The sequence below is a fragment of the Ochotona princeps genome, chromosome 31 (genome assembly GCF_030435755.1).
Source record: "Ochotona princeps isolate mOchPri1 chromosome 31, mOchPri1.hap1, whole genome shotgun sequence".
In the NCBI taxonomy this organism is placed as follows: domain Eukaryota; kingdom Metazoa; phylum Chordata; class Mammalia; order Lagomorpha; family Ochotonidae; genus Ochotona; species Ochotona princeps.
The window spans coordinates 8,856,727-8,872,046 of NC_080862.1; the positions used below are offsets into that span (position 1 = coordinate 8,856,727).

General features: G+C 38.3%; 1 protein-coding gene across 1 annotated transcript in view; it reads right to left on the reverse strand.

Annotated features, from left to right (window-relative positions):
* The window catches only part of UHRF2 (ubiquitin like with PHD and ring finger domains 2), a 45,118-nt gene that overhangs the window by 7,126 nt on the left and 22,672 nt on the right, over positions 1-15,320 (reverse strand). The window contains exons 5-11 of the mRNA XM_004591813.2: positions 12,890-12,999; positions 9,908-10,094; positions 7,216-7,339; positions 6,870-6,977; positions 5,011-5,115; positions 3,438-3,544; positions 181-343 (exon numbers count right to left, since the gene is read on the reverse strand). Coding sequence (XP_004591870.2) covers positions 181-343; positions 3,438-3,544; positions 5,011-5,115; positions 6,870-6,977; positions 7,216-7,339; positions 9,908-10,094; positions 12,890-12,999 — 904 coding nt within the window. The remainder of the gene's footprint in view (positions 1-180; positions 344-3,437; positions 3,545-5,010; positions 5,116-6,869; positions 6,978-7,215; positions 7,340-9,907; positions 10,095-12,889; positions 13,000-15,320) is intronic.

Here is a 15,320-nt window from a genome sequence, read left to right on the forward strand (position 1 = left end):
AAATATAACCCAGCCCTTAGGAACGTCAAAATGTCATCTGTTACATTCGCAGAAAAAGCAGAAATACCAACAAAGATGGCCTACTGGTTCTTCTAGCCCACCCACAGGAGTTCCCACGAGGCAGCCCTGCCTTGAAAGCCCAGAAGAGCGACCAACAAGATGTCATGCTGGATAGAGCACCTTATAAATGCCATCATATCTGTTGCCTTCTTCGGGAGCATATTTGCTGATCTTCCTCCCTTTAAAACTGCGTATCACTCTGACTGGCTTACCAGCTCTCCAATTCCGAGATTCTGCTCCAACTTTATCATCCAATGGAGCATCACAGTTTAGGGCCAATGCCCTAAAAAACAAAACAAAGTCTTTATACCAAGTAATCTTCCCTTAAGTGCATAATCGAGTCATTAGCTTAATTAAAAGGTGAATTATGCCTTACCTGATGATTAAGATTCTATGATTCTTTCCATATTATTCCAGATAATAGGATTATGCTTTCCCCCACCAGCAGAGAAGACAAATCAGTTTTCTGATGTCATCCCCAAGCCAGGGGATTGGTTCTCAGAGAGCCTGTAGGGTTCTTCTGAAAGTAATAACATCTGTGCCACGTATAATAGAAAACAACTAGAAATACATGGAATAACGTTCGCTGAATGTTGGAAAACTAAAGCAAGTGATTTTTTTTTTTAATAGTTATTTTGATAAGGGAGTGAGGTAAGTGGCTGGAATAATGTAGAAAGAAATTCAGAAATATAAATTTGTCATCAAGGTACAAATGACCTTCATAGGCCTCCTTTCCACATTCCAGACAACAGAGGTTTTTAAAGTTTAAGTGAGAATATTCTTTAAAGGTCCCCATAGAAGGCAAGTTAAATAAGATTGAAGCAACCCAATGTCTGCGTTAAATCATGGCAATAAAGATTTCTGGCTGTTTGAAGTCGCTGTGTTTTACTGATGACACAAAAAAAAAAAAAGAAGACTAAGCTGGAAGCTGCACCTGCCTTAGCCCACGTGTTTTCCCGTGTGTGCTCACTCCGCAGTAACCAATCACTGACCAACCGGATAACAGACCTGCCATGGGAGAACTGAGTCCCACCCAAAACACCTGAACTTGTTTAAAACCAGTGCTTTCTTCGGGGACAAATTTCCTAACTTGAGTGATAAGAAAAATATTTTCCCAAGGTGAGGTTCCTTTTATAAAAGCTCAAAAAAAAAAAAACCCTTAAATTCATATGATAAATCTAAAATAAAAAGTTTAACTACAGTCATCTCTTTATTTTTGTTTTTTAAAACAATCTTTATAGCCATGGTCAGTGTTAAAAGATTACAAAGTTATCTTTTTAAAAAATATATATAAAAGGGATATGCATTTAAAAAAAAAACCTAAAAGGTAGAAAGTAGAGGACATCCATCAACTTTAGGGCCAGTTCTGTATCCCACTGACAGACGTTCTAGAGACTTCCATCTTAGAGAGGACAGGTGCTGCCTTCCTATCACTACACAGAAGGCTTTACGACTCACTGGTCCCTTCAGTCACAATTACTGCCACCAGGAATTTGCACTGTCACAACCACACAGGCCACTCAAGCATGGGAGAGTCAAAGAGGATGAAACTTGGCCAAAAAAAAAAGAAAACAAACCAAAAAACAAAAAAGCAAGAAAGTTCTCCCATTAAGTCCATCTACAGCTGTGCCTCGCAGCTGCCTCCACTGGGGGCCGTACCATCTCACTGCGCCTTCAGTTTTTAAAGTGGAAGAGCTAGGAAAGAAACATCTCAGAAGCAAGAAGATAGTAAACTTCTTCCACAGAGAGGCAAAAATGTCTGAACCATACCCTATCTGGGTACACATGCTAGGAGAGAATATATATACCTATGAATCTGAGCTAATCGGGCTCCTTCACTCAGGTTTCATTTCATGTTTGTAAGATATCTCCGCCCCAGAGGTCCTTCCAGCATGAGGCATATTCATGGTTCAATATATAAAGTCTCTCACTCGATGTCTGTGTTAAGTTCATCGCAAACTGTTTCCATATAGCAGTTCAAAAACCCTCCATTATTTAATAAGTATGGCTCATCAGTTCTTTTCTAAATAGAGTGTAACAGAAATTGTTAGACTGTTCAAGGCTTGAAGGAATTTATCTACTGTGTCTATTGCAAAAGTGGATAGCTAATGAAGTTTCATTCAAGCAAAACAACCTATTATTGAGGAGAAACACAATTCTGAGATCTGACAGCTTGAAAAAACCCTCTTGCAGCAAATGCAAGACATATTTTCATGGACCAAATGCATCCTGGCATTTGTTAATGTTCTTCTGAGACCTTTCCTGTGGAAGAGCTGCTTTCCTGCTACAAGAGGGAGAGCGAGGGAACGGGCTTGTCTCAGGAATGTCGTCACCAGCAAATCTGACTGTCTCCTCTGCTGGTTCAGTAAAGCAATCCTACTGTCAGAAATAACACAGAAGACATACAAACAGAGATTCCTTGTAGCTTGGAATGCAAGAACATCTTGAAATCATGTTGGCACAGCCTTGCCTTCACATGATACTCAGAAGTTAAAGGGACACTACTTAAGCCCAAGTCAGACTCAAAGTGAAAAACACTCGCTTTAACTCAATCCACAAAGTACTCTTATACACCAGATATAAAAATTTTTAACTTTGAGAAATAATCATAAAATTTCAGCATGGCAAATTATAAATCGGAATTTTGGCATCTGATGATTTGGGTTACCCATTATTAATGACATTATTAGCACATACGTATAAATAATGTCTTGAAATTATTGATTTTTTTATTCCCAAGAGGGCTGGAATATCATTCATAATTTTTACAGGAAAAAAGATTACACAGGTGGCGCTTTTGTCATACCTTTAAGGGGATTTAATTGCAAAATATAACTTTTATAACTACATAAACATTCTCTTTTAAAACATTTAGAAGACATCTTATTGGAATAAACCCTGAAACTACCTTGAGTGAATACCTGGTTAACGTCGGTTCGCTTGTGTGCAAAAACGTGGCTTCCAAACAGCACTACTTCACATGATTGTGTTGCCTCTAAAATGAGGTTTTTCAGAGATAAACCATGTTGAACAGCACGTGACTCTAGTTTTTATTTATGAAACCCTTACTAGACAAGCCACCTCGTCCTCAGATTCATTTAAATTATATAGGCTCTTTTCCTTCAAAGATGTCAACATGTTTTCCAATACATTACCTATGTTATTAGGTAATACTGGAATCGAATTCCATTTTAAAAATCATGGTAGAAAGAAATAAGCTCAGATGCTTGCAACTACATTACCAAGCAATGGAATCCTAATTTTTGATCTTTAATTTCTAGTTTAGGGTTCTTCCCTACATTCTAGGTTACAAACTGCAGTCCTACAATACAATTGTGACACACTATCCAAATTCTAAACAGTCTTTACAAAAGTACCTGTTCATGTTTGTTAATGTTTGATCTGCCGATGGTGCACCGATTCTTTTATTACCAGCAAGATTTTTACCACCACTTCCAGTGTAAGTGAACTCATCACCTCGGTCCTGCGGAAGATTTGCTGTGTTAAGATATAAGCTTGAGTGTAATTTCACCAATTCTTACCTTAGGAGTAAAACATCAACGTATGATATATTCTTATCATATCTACCAAAACCATGTAAACTTTGAATGTAATCTTGTGTGTGCTATATCTTCAGATCACATCACTGAATCTAAAAGGTTTACTTATAGTTTCTGATATTTCTAAATCTTAATATTCTCATGCTGTATATGTAATATATAGACTCTTACAGGCCCTTGGGGGCTGAAAACATCAAATTTAATCTAATCATTGCTAATTAAGATAAGGTTAATACTAATTACAGATTCTTCATGGGCAGCATCACTTGCACAAATACTCCACCAATTCCTAACCGTAATCAATATCATACTAAGTCTGCTGCCAACTATGCAAATTCTGACATTGATAGTAAACAAATTTTACAACTTTGAAAAAGTTTCTTATTAAAATCCTAACAGTCCAGTAAGCTTCCTACCTTTCACACTCTATGGGTTCATCCATATTACTTTCAGGCCACTCAAAATACGCTTGGAAAACAATCTGAAAACTAAAAGGAATATAAAGCACCTACTAAATCTGAAAAGCCCCAAGTGGATGCTATGCAAACTAGTTGCACAATTATATGTGTAGTAACAATAAATTGATAGTCTGATTCACTACTAGGTGGGTGCTTGTGCGTAGTGCTGGTTCACTCCCCAAATAGCTACAATGGCCAGGGATAATATTCTTCATATTGACTTCATCAACACCAACATTCCAGTTGTGATTGTGATACTGGATTACACACAGTGAGGGAAACTGAGTAGAATGCATGGGACTGTGTATCATTGCTGATGTTACATGTGAATTTGAATTAGATCAAAATAATAAATTTTGGGCCCAGCGCAGTAGCCTAGCGGCCAGGGTCCCATATGGCTGCTAGTTCATGTCCCGGTGGCCCCCTTTCCCATCCAGCTCCCTGCCTGTGGCCTGGGAAAGCAGTTGAGGACAGTCCAAGGCCTTGGGACCCTGCAACCATGTGGGAGACCTGGAGAAAGCCCCTGGCTCCTGGCTTAAGACTGGCTCAGCTCTAGCCATTGTGGTCAACTGGGGAGTGAGTCAGTGGATGGAAGATCTTCCTCTATGTATATCTGCCTTTCCAATAAAAAATAAATAAATCTTTAAAAAATAATAAGCTTCATGTTTTGAAAAATGAGTCCTACAGAGACTATATTTTCCTTAAAAGTTCCCAAATGTGTAAGTCAAATCAGTAAATGTAAGGATCAGACATTACCAAATGATTTAACTAATGACTCGTATAAAACTCAACACTGTAACAATCACTTCAGCAAAGTATTAAATTACAAAGACACAGTACTACTTGATGTATTCTAGCCAAAGTATCTGCGTTTGAAACATAAGCGCAGGTTCTACGGAGCAAGGTCGGAGCAAGGTCGAATCACGACTTACTACTTCATCTGCAAATCCGCCAGCCAGGACGAGAGAATAAGCCCCGTCATTACTGCGACCGTGAATTCCGCCCACGTGGGGCCTGTGAACACCTGCTTCGCTGACCTATAAAACAAGAAAAAACAAACTCAAAATACCTCTGGACAACAAAGTTACGGTTACAAAATGCTTTCCTAAACGTTCCTGAACCCTAAAAGCTCAACAACCGTGTCTCATCCAGGGTTCTTTTCTTTCGTTCTCATTTTAGTTATCTTCAAATATATCTTTCAGGTAACGGGCTGTTCATTTTAAGACTTGAGGCCTGGATTCTTGGGTTTCACAATGCCTATCAAGTAATCATCATCTTGTATCTATTGTAACATCCAGCAGAAGTTGCTAGAACATTACAACGCTTCCAATCTCTTTGCTGCTAGCATTTCTTGCTTTTGGCTTTCCCCAAGGACTTTGCTAAATAAAAACTGCAGGAGTAACTCAGTCCCATTCCTCTCCCTGACTCCTCAAACCCATCCAGTCACAAGGCCTGCTCAAATTACCTCCTAACTCTTTCAAACCTTTTTTCCCCTACTTCTACTGCTGCACCTTAGTTGAGTTACAAATATTTACAATACGTCCATTTCGTTGTCTGCAGTTTGTTCCTCGAAACCCATTCCATGTATTACAGAATGATCCTTTTAAGAACAATTCTGCTTTTGACTTCAGCTGACATCACATGGTATTGCAGCATGAAGTCCAAGTTGGGCATGAAATGTCATCGATCTGGCTGCAGTATCCCTTACTGCAGCACCTCCTACATGGGCGAGAACACTAGGATCAAAGCCGCTCAATCCTATCTTCAAACACTCTCCCTAGGAAGTCTTGCAATGATCCAGATAGCCTCGATTTTGTGTCTTTGGAAACTCCAAAAGAAGTTGGTTCTCCATTTTTTTTTTAAATCAACCAATTTTTGTTAAGAGAGTAAAAGAAGTTAAAATTCAGGCTTACTTGATGGACGTGGGAAAAGAAGATACCTTAGAAATCAATACAAATTGTTAAGAACAACAGAATTTGGAACGGTCCAAGCCTTGGAAATCCAGAATCTTGAGCAAGGTAGGGTCCCTTGATTTCCCCCACCCCATCACCCCAAATAAAAACCTGTTCTTTCCTTTTTTTTTTTTTTCTTTAAGAAGTAGAGGGTGGATCAAAGCCTTGGGACCTGCACCGTGTGAGAGCCACGTAAGAAGCTCCTGGCTTCAGATGGGCTCAGCTCCAGCTGGTGTGGCCTCTTGGGGTGTGAACCAGCAGATGGAAGATCTTTCTGTCTGTCCTTCTCTCCATAAATAAGACTTTCCAATAATAATACTAATAATAGTACTAATAATAAACTTCAGAACTCCAGCGATGTATAAGCAGAAATGATCTTATCCTATTTTGTTTTTCACCCACATTAAGTTTTCCAGGGTAAAACTATCTTTCTAAAGACTCAACTAGGAATAATCTTAACAGAGCCCTTCTCAAAGGGCAAAGGGGAGTCATGTTACTCTTAGGTTAGCTGGTACTTCCTTTTGTCTCATATCTTAACATTCTTACAAGAGGATGGAAAAAAAAACCTACAACAAGTTTAGAGTTATATGTCATGGACACTTACCACATGGCATAAAGAAAACATTAGTGCTTTACATAAGATTTTCGCAAAGATAATTTCTTCAGTAAAGTTAACAATGTTAGCAACACAACTGTAAAAGTCAGGAAAATTGTGATATTCATCACAGTAAAAATTATATGATGTACTTCCTCTGTGCTACTGACCTCCGTATATAATCAGTAGATAGAGGTGTTGCTTTAATTAGAGCTATTCCAACTAAGGCAGCTTAAAAACATACCTGAACTCTAAATCTCCAAGTTGATCCAACAGGAATACCAGGAATAGGCCCATAATGATTAGAAGGGACAATAGTGCATTCTTTTGTACGACCAACACAAGCCATTCCCTATAAATCACAAAACAACTTATTTGAGAAATTCGTTATACATCTTAACGAAAACTTTGAATTCTTATGAGATGTATGTAAAATATAAACCTATTTATGCAGTTTTCCCTTATTATCACGTGTCACTGATTCAAAGGAATAACTACACTGCTTAATTGTGATTAACACTATTACCACTGCTGGTACTAGAACATTCACGGTAAGTGTGCTATGAGGAAGAGGAGGATTTCCTGTTTACCCTGCCCCAGTCTCTCCGGCTCCCAGTGCTTGCGGATGGCATCTTGGCTTTCTTTTTACTCATCTTGAGTCTTTCGCCAGCTTTTACAACCTCACTGGAATCAGTTTTACAGGAAGGACAATACCTTCGGGGGGAAAGGAAAAAAAGAAGAAAAGGAATTTTAACAAAACCACATTAAGACCATTACAGAATTAGTTGCCCTTCTAGGTTACAACTAGTTTTAATATGTATTACTTTATGCCTGTTACACAGCTTCAGCTGGCATTCCAGTATTAAACTTTCCAAAAATATTTGATTACACTATAAAAAAATTCTGGCCATTCCTGTAGAGGACTTTAATATTTCAATACTATAAATGCTCAATTTAGTTCAAAACTCAGCTGAAACTGTGACATTCCAATGATACCATGAACTCTAATCATTAATACTGAGAATACAAGTTACTCATTTAAAGTTCTTATTTAAAAAAGAAAGTAGGATACCTCTGGAGCAAACATTAAATTACGTATTGGACGGCTCTCCTTCAAATTTGTTATTAGAATTCCCAGAGATAAAAAGCAAAGCTATCTATAATAACTATACAGCACTCCAGGGACGTTTGCCTGCACTTTAGCTTATTTGTAGCTGTTCACAGGATTCTAACATATATCCAAAACTAAGGCTTGTTTAAAGAGCAGCAGAATCAGATGGAGCTACAGTGTCACAGAGGACAAAGGCCTTGGGGATACTCTGAGGTCGGACTGCTGCAACTCAGTTCATCTTTTCTTCCATCCCAGTTACCTGTTCCATGTGACTTACAGAGCAAAGAAAACACCTTTGCCCATTATTCAGTCTTGACTGCCAATTCACAAGATCATTTTTAACGCTACTGAAAAGTGTTAAGTAGAGAAAAAGCAGTAAGTAACTAATCTTGAGAAACTATGATCAAGAAGGCATCGAAAAGTATAAATTAAAATCCCTTTTAATTGGGTAATCAGGAAAACTTCCAAAACTTATGGTCTCTAAGGAAAAACTATTTTTCCTGATGTGCTCACTTTTAATCACAGGGGAGACCCAGAGGAAGCTCCTGGCTCCTGGCTGCTGGGTTCTCACCAGTGCCGAGGCCCAGCTGTGGTGCCCATCTGGTGAATGAACCAGCAGATGGGAGGATCTCTCTGTTTCTGGAACTCCTTCATGTACAAAAACAAATAAATAAATAAGTAAATCTAAGAAAGGGAAAAGGCCCATGAAGTAGGATCATACAGTATCAAATTCAATAATAAAAGGCCAATGAAGGTAGGAAAACAGGAAAAAGATAATACAATAAAATCATAAAAACAGAGTAAGCAGCAGAGTAAGGAGCAGGTTTAAACTGATAACCAAGGTTGGTAGTATGAAGTACCTGTGAACCTTCTATAAGCAGAGACCCTGAAATAGTGGGAAGGGAAATGCAGACTGTGATCCTGAGATATGAGCAGAGTAGAGGAAATGGAAATATTAGTTAAATGGTTCTTGAAAACTTGGCCATGAAGAGAGTCGGAAATGAGGTAGACAGCTGGTGGGAAATACAGAATCAAGGGAGGGAAGGGTGCAGGTGTTTGTGTTGACTCAGGATTCTGGGATATGAATGAGAATGATCCGTTTAATGGCTACTCGGGAGATTCAGAAAAGGGTAAAAGTACATTGTAACTGTGAGAGGGGGAAGAAGGTTTATGGTTTAAAGAAGCAGGAATATATCATCCAGTAAAACAAGCACAAACAAAATTCAGAGTACAACCATGTGAGGGCAGAGGAGAGAAGGGAAAGGAATACGGCTCATTTTTCCCACCCTTACAGCTCTGTTAGAACAAAGCAACCTCCCTCCCAACAGGCCAGGAAGAAACCGATCACTGATACCAACTGCTCACTTGTAAGCACGATTTCTGACCATGATTTCCCACTGCCTTAAGCTGTCTGGTGATAACAGTGATATGGCCCAATTAAAAAAAAATGTTCATAATTTGGTGCTCTTTAGTTCATTTTAACTTTTGGGCACATTTTTCCCAATGTTTCCTAAACTCCCTTCCTTAGATTTCTGCAGTTATTACTATTCACACAAGTATGGATTTTCGCAAGTATGTTTGATCTTGGAGCCTTATTCTTTCTGCTTTTCCACTTCATAGGATTAAATGTCAACAATCAATATCAAGCACTAGGTTAGTGTCTCCCACACACTAATACAACGACACTTAATACACTGGCACTTCAAGCAGTTCAAAGAAAATGCGATAAAAATATTTGAAATCTATGCATTTTTGTAAAATACATGTTGACAAAAATGAAGATATTTAACCTAGAAAAAGTGTAGAGTATTTGAGAATGTGGAGAAGGAATATGGTAGGAAAAACTGCTGGAAAAGCAACTAAAATCATGCCAAGTCTTACGGGGCAGCAAACAAAACAATCAAATCTGCATTTTAGAAAGAAAAGTTTCCATATTGAAGAAGGGAATGAAGGGGTTAAAACTGGAGCTAGAGAGCAGTTCAGGAGTTCTTGCAGTAATCCAACAGAGCTATCAATGCCAAGTAACCATTGCCTGTGACATTATAGGAACTTCAATATGCTCTGTGTATTTTTAGACTTTTTGGTGGTTCAATAACTGACTGTTCAAATCCATATTTTACATTCAATTCTTAACACAACATGAACAACAATAAAAACCCCGATAAGCATACCAGTATTCCTCTTCTGGGACCTTATCCAAAGGGGGGTTCAGGCAGTATATGTGATAGGCCGTGTTGCAGTCATCACACAGAAGCTGCATGTTGGGTTCATGCTTCCCACCACATACATGACACGAGCAAGTACGGCACTTCTTATCTGGGTCTCCACCACACAGGTCACACTCAGGGTCATTTTTCCCTATTAGGAACAAAATTATAGCAAGCCCTGTCTTAAAAATTATCTATGAATCTTATATATAAAAAAAAAACAAACCATGGAAACAGCAGATAGCTTTCTCAACGACAAGGAAGGAACCAGCAAAACGAATGATCAAGTGTAAGAATGAGAACCAATGCCTGAGTTTCCACCTGGATAACAGCATGGGAATCTCAGGGATGCAGCCCTGGCATACGCCACTGATCACATGAGAATAACGTATACTTTTGCCTTAAAAATATACTTAAAGACATTATATCGACCCACGGTTCCTTAAAAATGCATCAAGATAACCTAGGGGGGAGATCGAGTAAATTCAGCGGGGCATCACAAAATATTTAAAATTTTAAGGGAAATGTAACGTGTCAAAGTTATTTGGGCCCAATTATTTCAAATGTTTTTTTCCATGAAGTTCATGGAAACATTACCAAGACATTAGGGGCTCAAAGAATCACTCCAGGTTAGGAAATCCTGGGAAAGACCTGTCAGAGATGCTCAGCTGCATCCCAAGAGATGTACAGGAAGCCTTCAGCCTTTGGCTTCTGCTAGACTGGGATAAATCAACGCTCCCAATGACGAGGCTAAGGGGAAACAGGCACACTGTTGGTGAGAATGAAGACCGGTAAACATTTGAAAGGCCATTTGGCAATACTCAGCAAAACTCCAAGCATTTCTTTTGTTGCAGCCCATTCTGTTTTTCTACTTTGATGTTTTCCAAGAATTTTCTCTAAGCATTCTCCTTTATGGAGGTAGAGTGAATCAGCGTTTGATGGGATCAACCTATTTTTAAGGTATCTAATCAAAAGGTTGAAGTGATGAAGGCTCTGTTGTCACACTCCCTAACAACCCCAATGAGTAGAAAGACTGACCAAAGCAAGTCTACCAATTTTTGCAAATCCAAGTCTTATCCTGTATTGGAAGAACTTGGAGAAGAGGGATGCTGGGAGTTTCAAGCCTATTTTGATGCTCCCAAGACATGCCCCAACCTATTCTTTATTGGTAGCAATTCACTTTTATCCTGCTTGTCCACTGTTTCAGATTTCTGGCAATAGGAGGCACTCTTTTTCGGCCTTATTTAAATCAGACATCTTTTCCAAAGCATCTTCTTAAAAATTTAAATAGGCAAATGTGTGCACAACAATTTTTTACGTTTCATTTATGCAAAAAGTTTTACAGCAACACTACATCCAGTGTTAAATAGTCAAAGGGCAACACTTAGATAAATCTTTCTGAATTAGGTAAACTCACAAGAATGCAAAATTATCCATGCATATTAAATTTGAAAAACAAAATGCAGAAACATTTTAAAAACAAAACTCACTGAATAATTATATGAAGAAATATACAAACACAAGGTATCTAGAATGACACATTGTTAGAAGTTTGGCAGTTTACTAATATTTGAAATTATGGTTTCATATTTTAAATTTCTTACAAATATACAGAAGATTTATGGGGAAATAGGTATGGATATGTATTTCTTTCTGAACAAATGATTATTTATTCTCCCTAGTTATCATGATGTGGTTCCCCCTCCATCAAGATTGCCATACCATACAGGCAATAAACATAAAACCGCCCCAAAATGCAAAAGGCACATTTAGATTTTTGGTTTGGAAACTGATCTAACCAGTGACAATTTGGCCCTGAAATGATTTCTTTACACTCCAGTTCAAAGGTGTGGTACATCATAACTACCATCAGGCAGAGAGGGGAGTATCTATACAGGTATAATGAGGGTGAGAGAGGGCAAAAGCCATCAGTAAAGCTCATCTTAGTATTTCATTGCATTTTATTCTAATTTGAATCTAAATATATTAGTATTACAACTTCAAAAAAATAAGAATGGCCTAGACTGCTAACCATGGAAAGCTAGTCATTGATGTGTTAAAAGTTTCCGCCTTACTGTATTCTCATCAAAACTGTGGTAAGAAGAGGTTGGTGTGCACCCTTTAGTCTTAAGCATTTCCTTTGCAGCCTGAACACTGACAAACAGCATAAAGGCAATGGACTTCTTGCCTGAGAAATATCAGGAGAGTACGAGGCACTGGGCTATAGTCTGTGAACATGATAAGCTTTTACTTAAGGATGCGCAGTACCTGCAACAGAGGTCCCATAGGATTCTATCACCAGCTGATTTACAGCCACCCAGTATGTGTATGTCGGTACATCAGATGCTTGCACAGCAAAGAAACCACAAATGACACATTTCTCAAACATATATCCTCACATTAAGTGACATGACTGTTTAGAACATCTGAACTATGAATGAGGAGTATCTAAAATCTAACCCTATTCCTGTCATCAACTGTGTAATAGCAAACTAGAATCTATCATTGGAAGAGGTAGAGTTGAATTCTAATATTCTAATGACTTTATAAACTTCATTTATTACCTTCCAGAAATTCAAGGGTCAATCAGCACTACTATTCTCAGGCTTCACTAGAATAAAAGCAAGTTTTGTGTTAAAAAAAATCATTGTGATGAATACAAAGTTACTGAAATGAGCTTTTGATTTACACAGACTGCACTAGAGGAAACTAGCATGAAAATGTTAATGAAATGCTAAAATTAAAATGTATTTCTTAAAAACAAAATGTTATCACTTGAGAGACATCTACTAAACCAAAATGGAACTTAAGATCAAACCTATTGCCTTGAAAATAAACCATGCCATCTACAGTTTAATACATCCTTAAAAGTTACTCGGGTCAGTTAAAAGCTATTCCAATTATGCACAATACATGTTGTCTAAACTCAAAAAGAAAAATTCATACTTAAAAACTTTCCATCAGCAAAGGAGAGAGGATGGGCTCCAGGTTTCTCGATCTTGAAGACTTCATCTATAAATACAACCTTGCAATCATTCAATGTTCCTTCCGAACCCCTGTTTAAAACAGGAAGAAAGGTTAACTTCTGGCAGAAAAATTCAAAATCACAGCTCAGTGAAAATTAATACTCAATTTGGAATGTCAGTAAATTTTATATATTTATGAATTGAGGTAATAAATATCTCATTCGTTCCAAACTATCATATTTAACTGTATGAAAAGCTCAACACTGATTAACATTCAAAATTAACTACAACTTTAAGACAGTATCAGGAAAAAATATTCAATGATCTTATTACTTACCACGCTTCAATACTTAGGCTATATGGTATGAACAACTATCTTGTAAGTTTAAAGACTAGGTAAAAATGAAAGATTAAAGCATTACCAATAACCACAGTAAACTGGGCAAAAGATGACCCCTTAAAAAGACAAGACTTTCAAACACTAAGCATATCATCAGATCTGTATTGTCAACTCTGTGCCATCACATTCAATTTTCACCTGTCTGCAAAAGCTTCCGCAAAGGATCCTACTACAGCTGTGGTTACACTCACTCCTCCTGGTAACCTCTCAGCTTGAGCTTTGTGTTTTTGAAACTATATAACTGGGTTTACGTAGGCTTAAGACATCTAAGTCCTTCTGTAAAATGTGTCAACTTCTAGAAATTCGTTCTGCACCAAGAGCCTTTCGAAGGGGCAGCATTTACCTTCCCTTTCTTTTACAACTTTTAACGTAAAACATACGCAAATATAGAAAACTACCTAAATGGATAGCTTAGCCAGTGACAAAGGGCACATCCTTGCCAATCCCGAGGTGGCAATGCCAGCCTCCTGTGACGCTTTTGATATGTGTCCTCCCAATGACAACATCTGCATCTCCTCCCAAGAGTTCAGCTACCTTAGCTTTCTTCAGTTTTGTTACTTCCCTGAGGATATGGTGGTTTTGCCTGTTTTGAAGTTTCTAATCTGTAAATCCTACACTTTTTTCTTCTATGCAATTTGTGAAAGAATTCTAATGCAGTACAGTTTCTTGAAGTTGACTTTTGCACCCACAAAATGTAAAAACTATGTATCTTTTTTGTCATCTGATCATAAGTTGGTAGCTAGATCCACAGCAGAGCTAAAAAAAAAAAATCTTGACTCAATAACTGGTTTTGTAAATAAACATTTTTTAGGAACCTGTTAGTCAGATATCTCTTGTTCTATCACATTAACAACATCTAGTGCTCAAGACGTGGATTTATTAAGAAACTGGAAAGTTGCAGGTGTCTCAGTTCTATCATTCCCTTTTCACTGTCTTGCGGGAACAACTCTTCAAAGAGAAGACTGACCTTGTCAATCACTTGGTGCCCAGTAGTAAAGCTCCCTTAAGACAGAATGTTCATTTGGCAGCTCTTGTAGCATCCAACCCAGGTGGACCAATAAACATTTGTGTTACTAACCAAAAAAAAATCAAGCACACCGACATTCTGGTAGCAGGATAACGGGCCCCAAAGGAGTCCACATCCCAACTCTTGGGACCAGTGAGTATGTCACTTTTCATGATAAAAAAAAAAAACTTTACAGGTAAGAGTAAGAACCTTGGGAAAGAAGATTATGCAGGTCAGCCCAGTATCATCACAGGGGACCTTTGAAGTTAAACAGGAGCAAAAGAGGATCTGAAGGGCTCTAATTTCATGAGAATAGTCAAAGGATGCAATATGGCTGTTTATACAGATGGAGGAAACAGGAAGCAGGTGACAGGACACGGAACATGGAAGACATCTAACAGCTGGGCAAAAACGACAGGCAGAATCGTCCCAAGAGGCTCCAAATAGGAACACACCTCTGCTGATAACTCCTGATTTTAGACCAGTGAGATTCAAACTCACTTTTTACTTCTTAGATCTACAGAACTAAAAAATGTTTTATGGTTTAAGCCACTGATTTTTGGTAGTTAACAGCAATCAGAAAAAATGCAAGTAGATTGAGAGAAATTAAAGTCTAGAAAACACATACTGTGACAGAAAAAGAAAATAAAAAAGTAAAGGTGAATTTAGGTAACTTGGCCTGGTATCTAAATGTGTGGTTTTACAAGTGGTAATCAAGAAAGGCCACTCTGGGTCCAGCGTGATAGCTCATTGGCTAAATCATCGCCTTAGAACTGCCAGGATCCCAAACGGGTGCCAGTTCATGTCCCAGCTGTTTCAATTCCCATCCAGCAATCTGCTTGTGGCCTGGGAAGCCTTAAGACTCTGCACCCACAAGGGAGACCCAGAAAAATCTCCTGGCTCACAAGGGAGACCCAGAAAAAGCTCCTGGCTCCTGGCTTCAGATCAGTTCAGCTCCGGCCACTGCAGCAACTTGGGGAGTGAATCGGTGGACAGAAGATCTTT